General features: G+C 42.8%; 1 protein-coding gene across 1 annotated transcript in view; it reads right to left on the reverse strand.

Annotated features, from left to right (window-relative positions):
* Nucleotides 1-2007: 2007 nt before the first annotated feature.
* The window catches only part of THRB (thyroid hormone receptor beta), a 34044-nt gene continuing 22614 nt past the window's right edge, over nt 2008-13437 (reverse strand). Inside the window, exons 4-7 of the mRNA XM_009948239.2 lie at nt 11951-12156; nt 8658-8804; nt 3728-3986; nt 2008-2249 (exon numbers count right to left, since the gene is read on the reverse strand). Of these exons, the coding sequence (XP_009946541.2) occupies nt 2008-2249; nt 3728-3986; nt 8658-8804; nt 11951-12156 (854 nt within the window). The remainder of the gene's footprint in view (nt 2250-3727; nt 3987-8657; nt 8805-11950; nt 12157-13437) is intronic.

The raw sequence follows: 13437 nt of genomic DNA on the forward strand, positions 1-13437 counted from the left end.
ACAAATTTACAATGGTCTGTCTTCCTTGCTACCTGCAAAAAAACCCTAAACATCCCATTGTGTTTTATATTCTCACAAAATTATGGGTAAAACCCCCTAAGTGATAACATCAGTGCTCACAACTCATCACAAGTGCATATGGTATCAAAGAACTGGGAGAACAAGTTTCCACATTCCTGAAAACATAGCCAATAGCACTCCAAATGCTTTAGCAATGATGTAGGAGAAGGGGATGGAAAGAATTTAACCCCTGACACACGCATACTGTGTTCCAGCTACACGATAAGATTTCCTGAGTATCATGTTTTCATGAGGGGATAAACACATAACATATGGGTTTAGATATGGGCCATGAGCTTTGAAAGTCAACACATCCACCCTAACAATGCCCACTGACTTGCCAGGCAAATACATCAATAAATAGCAGAGAAAGGAATTGGTACAAATGAATGCACAACACAAAAGAACGTGGGTTATAAGGAAGTGTAAAATACGTGAACAAAGTCTCCTGTTCCCAGGAAGAACAGAAGGATGCTTTTGATGCATTGTACAAACTCAGAGGATGGTTTAACATCACGTTTATAAAACCCGGGGATGACACCCCTGAATGGAGATGGATGACAGAGAGGAACCTCTATCTATAACGCCCTCATCACCGGCCTCCAAACATTCCAGGACTGTGAGTACTGGCTTGCAGATTTCGGCAGCAGGACATCCTGTCATTGCTCAGTTTGGTTCCTGCTAGTGCAGTTAGTGGAAATAAATTAAAGGAATCAAGAGAGAATCTAGCCAAATGAAACACATACAGACACCAAGGAGGGAGAACCTAGCTGATCAACATACATGAACGCACACACGCACAGGAGAGGTTAGAGGAGAGAGAGTAGGTAAAAATATGGAAATATGTTTAAGACATCTGCTGAAGATTTGGAATTATATATATATAAAATTATATATATAAGGGCATATAAACTTTATATATATATATAAAACAAAAGATTACTGCCAAGCAACACTATTTGTATTACTGGGATAAAGCTGTACATTCTTGAGTGTTGTTAATAACACAGCTGGTTTCTGTCCCATCTGAAGGTTACCCCGTATGTTTCGTTCTCCTTGTCCTCATTCTGTGACCATTCACATCCTGGAGTAACTCCGAGGAAAGCCTGCTATCCTGACAGAGAGACTTCTCCCTCAGAGTGACGAATTTTCCACACATCTCAGAAAAAGCAGACCTCTCCACTCTCAGGAAAAGCACCTCAGAGGATCAAATTCCCCTCCCTACTCCAACAGACCTTCCAGTGAAGTCACCTGGAGTTCAAATGTAGTAAGAACTAAAGGATCTTACTTTCTTATACACATGGAAAAAAAATGAGTCAGTCCCTTCTAACACTCTGCGTTACTTTAAGTACTTGATTCATGGGGCACAGTTAAACTGTACCTGCTGGAACAATTCTCAGATAATGATGGGATCAAGATGATGATGAAGATCCTAAATTGTTACAATAGAAAAAATCATGAAGACTAGAAATTTCATCTCATTAATTGGTCACTTGTGCCCTGCAAAACAAGGCAATACTAGACAGAATTGCCAGGGTCAAATTAACAATAGCTGTTTTAACTTGGAGGCCAATTTCTTTTCTGCCACTTCAATTTCTCTCCCATATTTTCCAAGCAATGACGTGTGTGAGCTGGTGACCACGCAAGTGCTGGTGAATGATTGGTCTGTTTGTATTTTCACTGTTAAGCTGTCAAAGCATTCACATCAAAGGACTGAAGAACAAATTGCAATAGTCACAAGTACCCGCATTAAAGGGATGTTTTCATCCATGTGTATACAGCTGCCCCCCAGCAACCCCAAAAGAAAACCCAAACAAAAACCCAACCCCACCTCAAGAAACAGAAGAGCACAAAAGAAGAAGAAGAACAGAGGTGAGAAGAGCCGGGCAACGGGATGAAATGACAGCCAGTAGTGCGACAGGGGTGCGGAGAACCGCTCCAGTCTCTCTAATCCTCAAACACTTCCAGGAACAATGGAGGGAAGAGTTCTGTGGGGCACTCCACCTTCATGTGCAGGAAGCGGCTGGCATGGCAGGCTCCGATCATTCGCAGGTCTGTCACTTTCATCAGCAGTTTTGGCCAAAAGTGTGCAACATGGTGTTTTCTGTAATTAATGTAGTGTTCGAATGCCAGGAGGAAACCCTCTTGACACTTTTCTATCCTCTCGACGCAAACAAGGCCTGGGCGATCTGTGGATCAAAGAAGCAGAATTATCATTGTTAATGATTTACATTAACAAATTCCTAATCATAAATCAGGAAAAATAGGAAGGTTCCATTGTTAGGAAAGAAAGGAGGGAGACCAAGGGCATCTGGCACTGCCATAAACAACTTCTTTGACCCTGGACACCTCACTTATCAGTACTATCCCTCTTAAAACAAGGAGATAATTCTTCCTTTCTTCATTCTTTGCTTGCTTTGCCCTTTTAGAGTACAGCTGCTTGAGAAGTGTTTCCTTACAGTCACTAGAGCAACAGATCCCAGATCTCACCTAAGGCTTCTGTCGATACCTTTCCGTAAAACAGCTAATAAAGAACCAAAAAACTTTAATTGTCAGGTATCTAAATCACAGTTCTTTCCTATCTGTTTCTCTACAGTCTGAATGATGCTTTATCAAGTTTTGATCCACAGGTGAGCTGCAAAGGAAACTGTCATGGAGCACTAAGGAACAAAAAGTTTGGCCGATTGTCTCAACTGGTGCACAGACTGGCGCTGGGAAAGCTCCTTTCTTAAGTGACTCTTCAGGAGACACTTCTGGGAAAGCAGGTCCTCTGAACTGCCTTCTGAAACCCCTATCCACGTATCACTGTGTAGGGAACTAAACAGAAATCAAAATGTTTTGATTGGGAAGGTCAAGTGCTATGTTGTGATTAACGTGGAAATCCTTCCATCTCAGACGCAGTTAATGGTTATAAACCACCGTCTGTCTATTGTTATTCAGTGCCCAGTCTTCAAAGTGGTCTTAAAACAAAATCTCATCAAATCTGCCACTGCCCAAGAATGGAATTTCCTCTTTGGGCTGGCACAGTCAGTGGAAGCATATTTGAAAACATACTCAATTTGAGACGATTAGAAACTCTTTGGAAATCATATGAAATGGCCTGTGCTGCTTCTGTATCACGCCACCAAGAGATCAGTTGCAAATGGCCCCAGTGTGGGGAAACAGCACGGCTCTCAAATGCCCATTAGCAAGTAGTGGTGCTGTTAAGTAGGAAAACAAGACAGAAGGTCAAACTAAGCGCATGAGACTGATGGAAATGTGTATCAACTGTACCTCTTACTCAGTGCATGACAGTACCTAGGGGAAGAGGAACTTGTTGTAAGGACAACTGTTGTGAAATCAGTTTTTCATTCCAGGCAAACTGTCTCAGAATCAGATCTGATTTCTTTCTAATTATCATCCACGCCTCTTCCCGAAGTACCAAATCGAGCAAGGTGTGTTACCAAAGCCACTTTTATGCCCACCTCTCTGAATACCCTGAATTTTTTTCCTAGTGCTCACCAAAGTAATTCTAAGCTGCATCAGCATTTTGAGAGATAATGTCTCCCACATTACTCTAGCCAGATCTACAAGATCTAACACATCCTATTTCTTTTTAAAAAGAGGCTTGTAACAAAGACTAAAGAGTTTCAAAATGGTCAGGGTTCCAATATATTTCTATTCTCACCTGATGACATGAGCAGAACAGCCTGAAGAAGGGCAACCTCGGTGTCATCCAAGTTAAATGAAGAAAGAGACATGCCCAGGTCAAAAATGGCATCAGATACTACGCCAAGACCCCCATTTTTCAGCTGGCCCCTTGTCACCGCCATCTCCCCATTTAGTGTTAAAGTCTCACTCTCGGGGTCATAGCGAACTGCTGCTCGGAGGGACATTATCTCCATACAGCAGCCTTTCAGAAGGATGATCTGGTCTTCACATGGCAGCTGCAGAAATTATAAACGGTAAAGAAAAAGATACGTTTTCCAAACTGAGTTGGTTTTACAACTACAATAAATCCATGAGCATGAAGTTGCAGTTCACACCCCAGAACACTACCTCGCATAGTGCAGGTACTCTCCAAACACGCTGCTGATGGACTGGCACCACCAAAACTCGTGTTCCTGCTTTCAGAAACTGTCAGCAGGTTAACATCCCCACACACCCTTAGGAAATCTAGCGATGACACAGCTGTAGGCAAGTGATCCTGAGCAAGATACACAAAGCAAACCAAGCTGGTTCAGATACTGAGGTGAAGTGACGCAACTTGCAGAACTGCTGCTCTCCATGGGACTGCTCAGTTTGTGACAGCATGATAAAATTATGTCAAATATACCTTAAGAATGTCGCTATCCATTTTAAAGAACATTTCACAAAGCACGAAGGGTGAAGCAGACCTGTGAGGTGCCAAGTTGGTGGTAACATATACTACTGGTTTTGTCTCCCATCAGGGGTGGATCTAACTGAGATGGCTGAAGTGGTCACTGTTCTCAGCTGTTTACCCTTCTTTCTTCTACTCCTGAGCTCCCTCAGCTTACAATTTAGCATAACAGAATAAACCATAATTGGGGCTGATACAGACCTCAGATAACCCAGTTAAACTCATTGCCAGCCATGCTTATTTCTTACCTGACTAGAGGAAAAGACAGACATTTGGGATGGCCTGTAAAAAGTGGACTGCTTTTTAAAAAAAAGGAATGATGTATTTGTATTTAGAAGAGACACCTCAATCAGTGGGGCATGTACTCTTAATTCTCACTGCCCATTTAAACAACAGAGAATTTATTAAGCTGTGTTTAGTCTAGTAAGGCCGATCTCCCTAGACTCCCTACATTATTGCTGGACAGGCACAAAATTTATGGTATAGCTCCAGCTTTTATGCTGATGCATAAGCCATGATCTTCAGGGCATGTGGCTAGACATGTCTCTTCCACAACATTAAAAAAGGTAAGCTGTCCAAATTGGTGGAGGTAAGTTCTGTATTTATAAATTTATATTTTTTAATTTATAAAGTATAACCAGGATGCTGTCACATTAGGAGAATGTGTTCTGTAAAGCATGTCTTTATGTTTTCATAGGTAATTCACTGATAGCAAAACCCACCAAGACTATTTTGAGACTGTCACTAAATGAACAGCAAAGGTCAGATATATGAAAAAGCAACTCATTTCCACTTGGCTTGAAAGGAGGCAAAAATTCATCCATTTCTGATTCATATAAAGTTATTATAGCTACCTGATTTGCAGTTCAAAATGAAAAAACCCTGCCAACTACAGGTTTACATGGCAACTGTGTACTCGCAAAGCAAGGACATTGATCTGGTGTAAAATGATGTCAGGTGGATGCCAGACAGTCAGCTAATGCAAGTAGAAAGCAGTTCCCTGTTAGAGAAGAGTTTTAAGCACAAAGCTAACCACAGACAGAAAAAAGGAGTTGAATCATGCAGCTATTTTTCCAGCAATGCCAACTTCAGGTGTGAAGTGTTTGATACACAAGAAAAATGACTCATCCTGTTCAGGGCAAATCACTTTCTCTGCAGATCACATTCAGCTCAGCAGCAGTGTGGGGAAGGCTGCACAGGCACAGTGGCAGTCTTTCTACCCAACACCACGGCCACCGTTTGACTGCTGAGACTGAAGTAGGGAAAGAAACAGAGTAAGAAATAAAATGAGGAGAGGAGAGGGAAAAGAGAAAAAAGAGAAAAGAGAAAAGAGAAAAGAGAAAAGAGAAAAGAGAAAAGAGAAAAGAGAAAAGAGAAAAGAGAAAAGAGAAAAGAGAAAAGAGAAGGAGAAGAGAAGAGAAGAGAGAAGAGAGAAGAGATGTGTGAGAGTAACCATGAAAAAATATTGGAATAGGTAACCGCAGATAAAAAAGGGACATGAAAGAAAGGAAGGGAGACGAAAAGAGAAATGAAGAAAAAAATACTAAGGAGATGGAAGAAAGGTGGAAAAGAAACAGACAGGTAACAGAAGGGAAGATATTTCATGACATTTCAGCTGTTTTATTAGTGAGCCATTAAATCAATGAGAATTTCTCTTCCTACTTGAACATTCCTAAAAATTCTTTATAGTAGTGGTGATCTGACTATGCCCATCCTTCACCTGCTTTCCTAATTCTGAAGGATACATGGGACACCTGTTTCATGGATGCCAAGCCTCAGGTCTCATCTGCCAGTAGCAGAACTGACGTTCAAGCCCCAACTATGCAGGTTTCAATGCTACCTATGCTCATCACTTGAGTGTTGCTACTAGAGCACCCTCCAGGAGTGGGGTCAACGAATGGGACTGATTATCTGCCACATGTTGTCCTTCCCTTCTCTCTCTGCAGGGAGAAAAAGCAAAAGGCAGGAACCTGAGGTGCTCACCTCGGCAGGACATATTGGCAGCCAGTACATGTGTAATGCAGCACTGCGGAGCTGAGCTGAGCTGAGCTACGTAAAAGGGTATTGACACAGCTTCACCCAACATGGAACCACCGATGCCTGTGACACTTAAACTCACATCAAACTGATTAAATGCTCCTCAATCTTCATCTTCTAAGCAGAAGGAAATGCAAGAAGGAAACAACAGCAGAAATGTTGAGAAGTAAATGAAATTTTCCTTATACTTCAATTACTCTGGGATTATATTCTTCCTTTGAGGCACGGCCCAATGGATGAACACAGACTAAGCTGGGCACTCATGGTGCTTTGCTGGCTTGCGCATGTGTCCAAACAAGAGAGAAAGAAGGAAAAGTAGCTGTGAATATGTAAGTGGCCATGAATGTTCCTTGCCATGCCCCTCCTTCATGGAGATTTACTACAGTCTCAGCCTGAGTCTCGGTGGAAATTAATAACTGAGATAATGTCTAAATGCTCTGCAGGTCCTATGGGAAATGGGAGGGCTTTTTCTCATGAACAAATCCACAGCCCACACAGTGTTGCTTCTAAGAAAAAGATAAGGGTTAGAAAACATAACTGAAATAAACTTAACAGGACAGTGCCCCTTCAAAAAGGAGCAAACATTTGTAATTTTCTTTATGCTACAGCAGGAGCTATATGACAACTTGGAGGACAGCTGTCCTATTCCTTTGTGTTCACGAGGAACTGTCCCCCACCCTGCCACCAGACCTGGCTGTATACAGGTGTCAGGTTTACACAGTGCCTTAGCTGTAAACAAAGCCTGTCCTAGCTAAGCTGTATAACCTACAGACGTCATGTCCAATGATGCCTTAACTTCCTCGTCCGTGCTTCCTGCCTTGCTGTGACACAAGTGGGCCCGCGGTAGCCACGAGGGGCAGGGGATGTCAGATGGGCACTGCAATCTGTGTGTGACTGGCAAAGCTTTCTAAATTAGAAAGACTACCTTGGTATGTCACTGCAACTTCCCACCAACAAAGACCAAATCAGAGCAGACAGATTCCCTCAGACACTGAGTGCTGCAGGGGCCTCTTGATCTATGGACACATTCGTTGTATTTTAAAATCTTCATGCTTGGCCACTATTTCATGCTTTCTTGGCTGATGGAGCCAATGCTGAGGTTAGCCAGGGAGAGCTATTTACACTATGCCAACTATTGATATTTACCTCTTCTTGTCTGTAGGTCCCAGAGGACATAAATAGCTTTCCTTGACTGACCTTAAAGAAAAGCTGCCAGCCACAGAAGAGTAAAATACTATGGCTGCCTTAAACTTCCTTCCTGACTGACGTTTAGTTATGAGGAGGAAACACTGTTCCCAAGTTAGGGAGCCCGATGAACTCATTGATCATGGTCACTCCCATTTTGAATGTCATTCACTTGGCATTTCACCAGCAGAGCTGAGTGTTGCTCTGCAGCATGAGCAAGCAGGCAGGCATCTTTCCATGGCTGGATTTGGGATATTTCCATGTTAAAACTCCCATGGCTGTGGATCCTAAGGGACTCACAATTACTAATACTGAAATACTATTTCAGGCTGCAGTTCTGATACCATTTTTCAACTCAGGAAAAAAATATCATCAGCCATTGCATCTGGTCCTTCAATACAAGTGGTAAGTCAGTGTAAATGTATTCCTAATGTGCAACTGAGCCTACTTGAGTCTATTTACTGTATATTTTGCATGTGAGTATCTATCTGGAATGACAATCCATTACTTTTACAGACTCTTTTATGCTGGATGCAACCTCCCCGTTCACAAAAAGCATGCCTAGGGAACACAATGAGGCAAGTGTCACTCCTGGATAGAGCTGCTTTCCTGAAGTTGAAGAATTTGTTACTGCATAGACCCAACTCCACAATACTGTACCCGCCAAGGAGCCAGAAAGCACAGAGAGAACTGTGTGCTGGAAGATCTGATTAAACGTATCAAAGATGCTTCTATAGTCTTTTCTGTTCATTTGCTTTGTTCAAGGCCACTTCTAAACACACATTTGACTCCCTAATGAACCATGATGACTTCTAGATGAATAAAATCAAAATTTCAGTAATCACAGGAAAAAGAAAACTCATAAAAATCCAGATGATTCTACTCCCATCTATTTTGAGTCTTTTTAATTTTTCTGATTTTAAACATACTGAATTTTTTAGTTCCATGCCAGGAGTATTCTGAATAGTTTTTAACAACAGACATATAAATGAGGAGTGCAAGGAAGTCTTCTTACCTCACAAAACATAGGCAACTTTTTGGCAAAATCCACCACTCTTGTAATCGCTGGTGTGATAATTTTTGTAAACTGGCTGAAGGCTTCTAAATCCACTTTCCCACCTTCTGGGGCATTAACTATTGGTGCCTGCCCAATATCTTCTGGCTAAGGATATAAACAAAGATATTGAAAGGAACAATCTACCTTATAGCAAGCATTTTATACTCTAAAAATAACACTATTCACTTTATAAATAATGCCCATTACGCCACAAAATGTGAATTTGTTTGTAAGGCATCTGTGAAAGAGGTGACTGCACAGAGAAATGGGTGACTGGCCTGCCACTGCCCATCCTATGTGGGCAGCCACATTTTTGTGCACATGCAGTTTCTTCCTTCTGCCTGTATCTGAGTATTTTGCAGATGTAGTGTATGCATTTTTTGCTTAAAAATACAGGCATGTTCTTGTTTCTTACAGGTGCTGAGAACTCTCAAGTTTCTCTAAAAGCAAAGGGAGCTGAGGTGACCTGTTACCCATGAGAAGATGCTGAGAGCTTTGCAGAATTTGGCTCTTTCACCTACTCGAAGTCCTGAAATCCTCCCCAAAACAGATTGCCTGGTATCGCAGAGCTCCAGGCAACTGCCAAGGCCTGTTTCCAAAACTAGGCTAAAAAAACTGATGACTAAGAAGGGGCTAACACAAAGCTAGTCTGGATAAAGTGACTAGAATTTGAACTCATCTGAGTAAAATTTTGGTTGAAAATCACCTTCTGCATGACTTCAGCCCAAGGCTTCTCCAAAACAGAAAAAAAAATAATATTTTGAGGATTTCAATAGGGATATACAATGAAATAGTTTCAAGCAGAATCTGCAATGAGTGGTTTTTTATTCCAACTGCACTTCAACTTGTTCACCTGATTTTGTGACAGCTCATCAATGTCACAGCGGATTTTAAAAACAAGCATATCAAAGCTGTTCTGTTCACCTGTGGCTTTGCAGTTGTAAAAGATCTGCTAATCATCATGCAGAGGTTCAATTTTGTCCACGTTAGAGAGACAAAAAATGGATAAAACCCAGAGAAGAAGGCCTTTAAAACTGATGGACTTCATGACATTTATATAACGTCACTCAAACAGGGGAAGTGCTGAAAGTGCTGTCTATAATGAAAACTTCTGCTCAGCAGTTTTTTTAAAGCCACGCATCTTAAAAGATTCTTCTACAGCTCTGTTGCCAATCAGAATTCAAATCTAACTTTGTTCAAGAAAAAACTCAGCAATGCGTTAATAAAGTAAGCACCAATTGTAAAGGAACAATGAAGAGGACTGGGCTCAATTATCTGATGGTTCCTACTAAAACACTCAAATAATCCCAGTTCTAGGCTCTCTCCCTCTCTGTATCTTGGGAAACTAAACCACATTGTCAGTGTGCTCATGATAAACAACCTTCATCACTTCCAAGCAAGATGACTAAATGCTTAAAAACCACGCCTAACATTGTTAGGGAGAAAAAGAAAGAACACAGCATTTCCTTGGGAAAGGCGAAAGAAGTCAGGATCACTAACTAAAGCCAACACACTCCAGAAGGGCATGCAACTGGAGAGTCCTTGCTACCTAACTCACCTCAACAGGTCCAGAAAAGAGGTCCAGACCTCAAAGGAACTCCTGCTGTTGATGAACCAGCCCCAGCTGCCCAAGGACCGACGCACAGCTCCTGGGGCGTGCAGCCAGCTCCTCTTGCTCTACAACAGCTTGCGGCACGGGCTTTCAAAGCCCTCCACCTGGAGCTGGCATGCCACCCTGGACTTTCCCATCCATGCTCACTGCAAGGTGTCAGTGACCTTCCTACACTTGCCTTGCAACCACTGGGCTTCAGCATGTGAGTGCTGCAAAGAACCAGGAGGCCCTGCAGCAAGGGCTACTGAGAGCCCTTTGGTCTGACCTAGGAACCAGCTGTGGAAGTCACAGCTGGTTTCTGAACTGTCCATTACAGCTGCCACCCCTGCCTCTGCCCCATCCCTCCCCTCTCCCAATAGTCCTGTCATTACATCACCTCATGCCCTGCCTCCGCGTACCCTTTGCTGGGGCTCCCCCTCGGCTGTGACTGTCTCCAGAGCCTGAAGTCCCTCAGTGACCACGTTTTACATGGCCCAGTGTACTCATTCCCAACCCCTACCTCAAGCTCCCCATGCTTTATCCCAAACCAGGTGATACCCAAAGAACAGCACTCCTCCCTGAGTAATCAAACGCACTTCTAGGTCTGCTAAAACCAGCGCCACACACCTTGCTGTGCAGCACCACTGGAAAGTGCTCTGTTGCTTCTTGTCAGGGAGCACTGGCTGTGGTTTCCTGACTGCCCGCTACTACAAACATGCAGCCATTCACACAGAAATTTAGACATTGCCACTGGAATTAACAAGAATTATAAAAGGGATCAGCTGGTTTGAGTATTTTATTTCTCTTAGCAATTTAACAGTGGGTTGAGATTCCCACGGTGAATTCAGCAGCAGGAGCCTAGGCTTGCAAAAACTGAGTATACTCTGTCTGATTTGGTATACGCAGACTGTTAAAGACCCCTGTGTATTCCCAAAACACAGCTTGCAACCCCTCTCTTGTGCTGTAGAAGCATTCTGCACTTATTTTCTTTATAAAACAATTTAGAAAAATCAAATAAATCCTTTTCTAAGGCTGAGCATCACAAATCACCATTTATTTTCTGATCCTTAGTTACAGACTGAAAATATAAGTCATCTTGCAGTCTGCAATGCCAATGCTACAGTGTATGTATCATCCTGCTTTCACTGAAATTAATTTTTCATTGTCAAATTGATTTTAATTAATGTATTCATTCTGGACAAGGAAGCAAAACTCACAAGTTATTTGTAAAAAGTATCAGCTTTCACCTAAAATTTTACATTGTTTTAACACTTATGATATATTGGATGCTAGTCTCTAATAAAGACAACTATCCCTAGATACAATATATAAAAAAAAGATATGGTATGCATTATAGACTGCTACTGTTGTGAAGTGAAACAATTTTTCTATCTTTTCTTATCATAGCACATTAAAAGTATCCAGCTGGGTAATCCTTAACGTAGCAACACACTGTTTATCTTTTGAAATACATGGTCTGATCAAACACTGAGCTTCAGGCAAGAATAAGCAAGTAGTAACTATAAAGATCACCTGTTTTTTCATAAATGTCAATACACTGGCAGATATACCGTCTTTGGGGCTGCAATGCTGGGAAGGGACTTCAGAAGAAAGAAAGGAACCTGACTCGAAGAGCAGTGTAAAAGGCTACAGTCCTTACCAGAAATTTCCTTTTCTGCTTCCAGTGGCTTCCTTGTGCATTGGTGGCCACATGTGCTTCAGTAACAATTTTGATGAGCTCCCATTCCTCATCCGTTGGCTCTGGTTTGTGCCCAATGGTTTTCTGCAGCTCTTCCCGACGTCTCTTCTCTCGATTTTCTTCTATCAGCTTCCTCTTTGCCAACCGCTTGCTGTCATCCAACACCACTAGCAAGAGAAAAAGCATAGAAGATGGCAGGAAGCTCTTAAGACTGCCTGAACTTTGGTCTTTTCTATGCCAGAGGTACTAACTGATTACAAACACCTTAACTAATCAGTAAAGAAGTACTTTGTAAGACCCACAGTCAACACAGTTCTCTTATTTCTCCCTCCAAACTTCATTTTCTCAGAAGCCTGCATTGCAAAGAACGACTTACCCTTCTGGTAATGTTTTGTATACTGCCATTGCCTTCAGTGGCTTATCCCACCAACAAAATTAGTATGTAAAAGAACTTTGTGAGGACTCAAAAGTGGTCCTATAGCAGACGTGGAACAACCCGTGTTGGGAAAGACGCCCTTTTGTTTTCTTTACAGTAGTACCAGCGCACTCACTGCTCTCAACTTTGTAGAATGTGTTCTTCTAAGCCAGCAGAATGTATTGTGCACTTAAGAAAGCGGGAGTACTCATTCACAGAAGGCTCAGCTACCTATTGCATGACACAATCAGAAACAATACGCCTTCAGCTCTTTGCTTAAGCCCTACCAATGGTGCCATTCCATGGCACCTCCCTAGAGCCCTGCTGGATGGCTTCCAGCAATGCCAGACACACAGACCCAGGGCTTCACATCTCTGCCCCCCCACCACTGAAGGTTTTATCCCATTTTCCACGTGCACGTGAACAGGCCATTTAAACAGACTGGCGTGCTTTAGCAGAGGACCATTCTGATCCACAGCTGGTGGCAGGCAGGCAGGGGCGACAAAAGCCCTGCTTACACGCTTCTGTTCACACATTTTAACTCAAAGGTGGAAGAAACCCTTCTCGAGCTGGGGGAACAGCTGGCCCGTCTGCCGCGCTCAGTGACGGCTCCCTTGGTGCGTACGAGGTGCAGCCCGCAGAGGGCGGGCATGGCCGCTTTAGGGGAATGGCACCTGCCGCTCGGAACCGGGGCAGAGACACTTCTCACCCTCTACAGCCGGGCTCTGCTGACGCTTACCAGCACCTCCTGCCTCAGACTGGGCTGGATGCCAACTGCTGACCCAGGGTTATCCACCCCTCTCCTGAAGGTCTACCTGACTAAAATGAAATCGTCACTTCCTCTATTTCCCTCTATGCAGAAAGAAAGCCTAGAGCCTGTTACACATCACACTAACAATGAAAAAAGGTTAGAATATTTTTCTGTTGTTTATTGGGCCCGTTTTCCTGTCAGTTCCTCTGCAGAGGATTACGCTGGCAACAACCATTAACAGTGATGCACAGGGGGGTTTACGTGACTTCCTCCCATTTGCAC

Source organism: Leptosomus discolor, chromosome 7, assembly GCF_034619465.1.
Source record: "Leptosomus discolor isolate bLepDis1 chromosome 7, bLepDis1.hap2, whole genome shotgun sequence".
NCBI classification, from domain to species: Eukaryota; Metazoa; Chordata; class Aves; order Leptosomiformes; family Leptosomidae; genus Leptosomus; species Leptosomus discolor.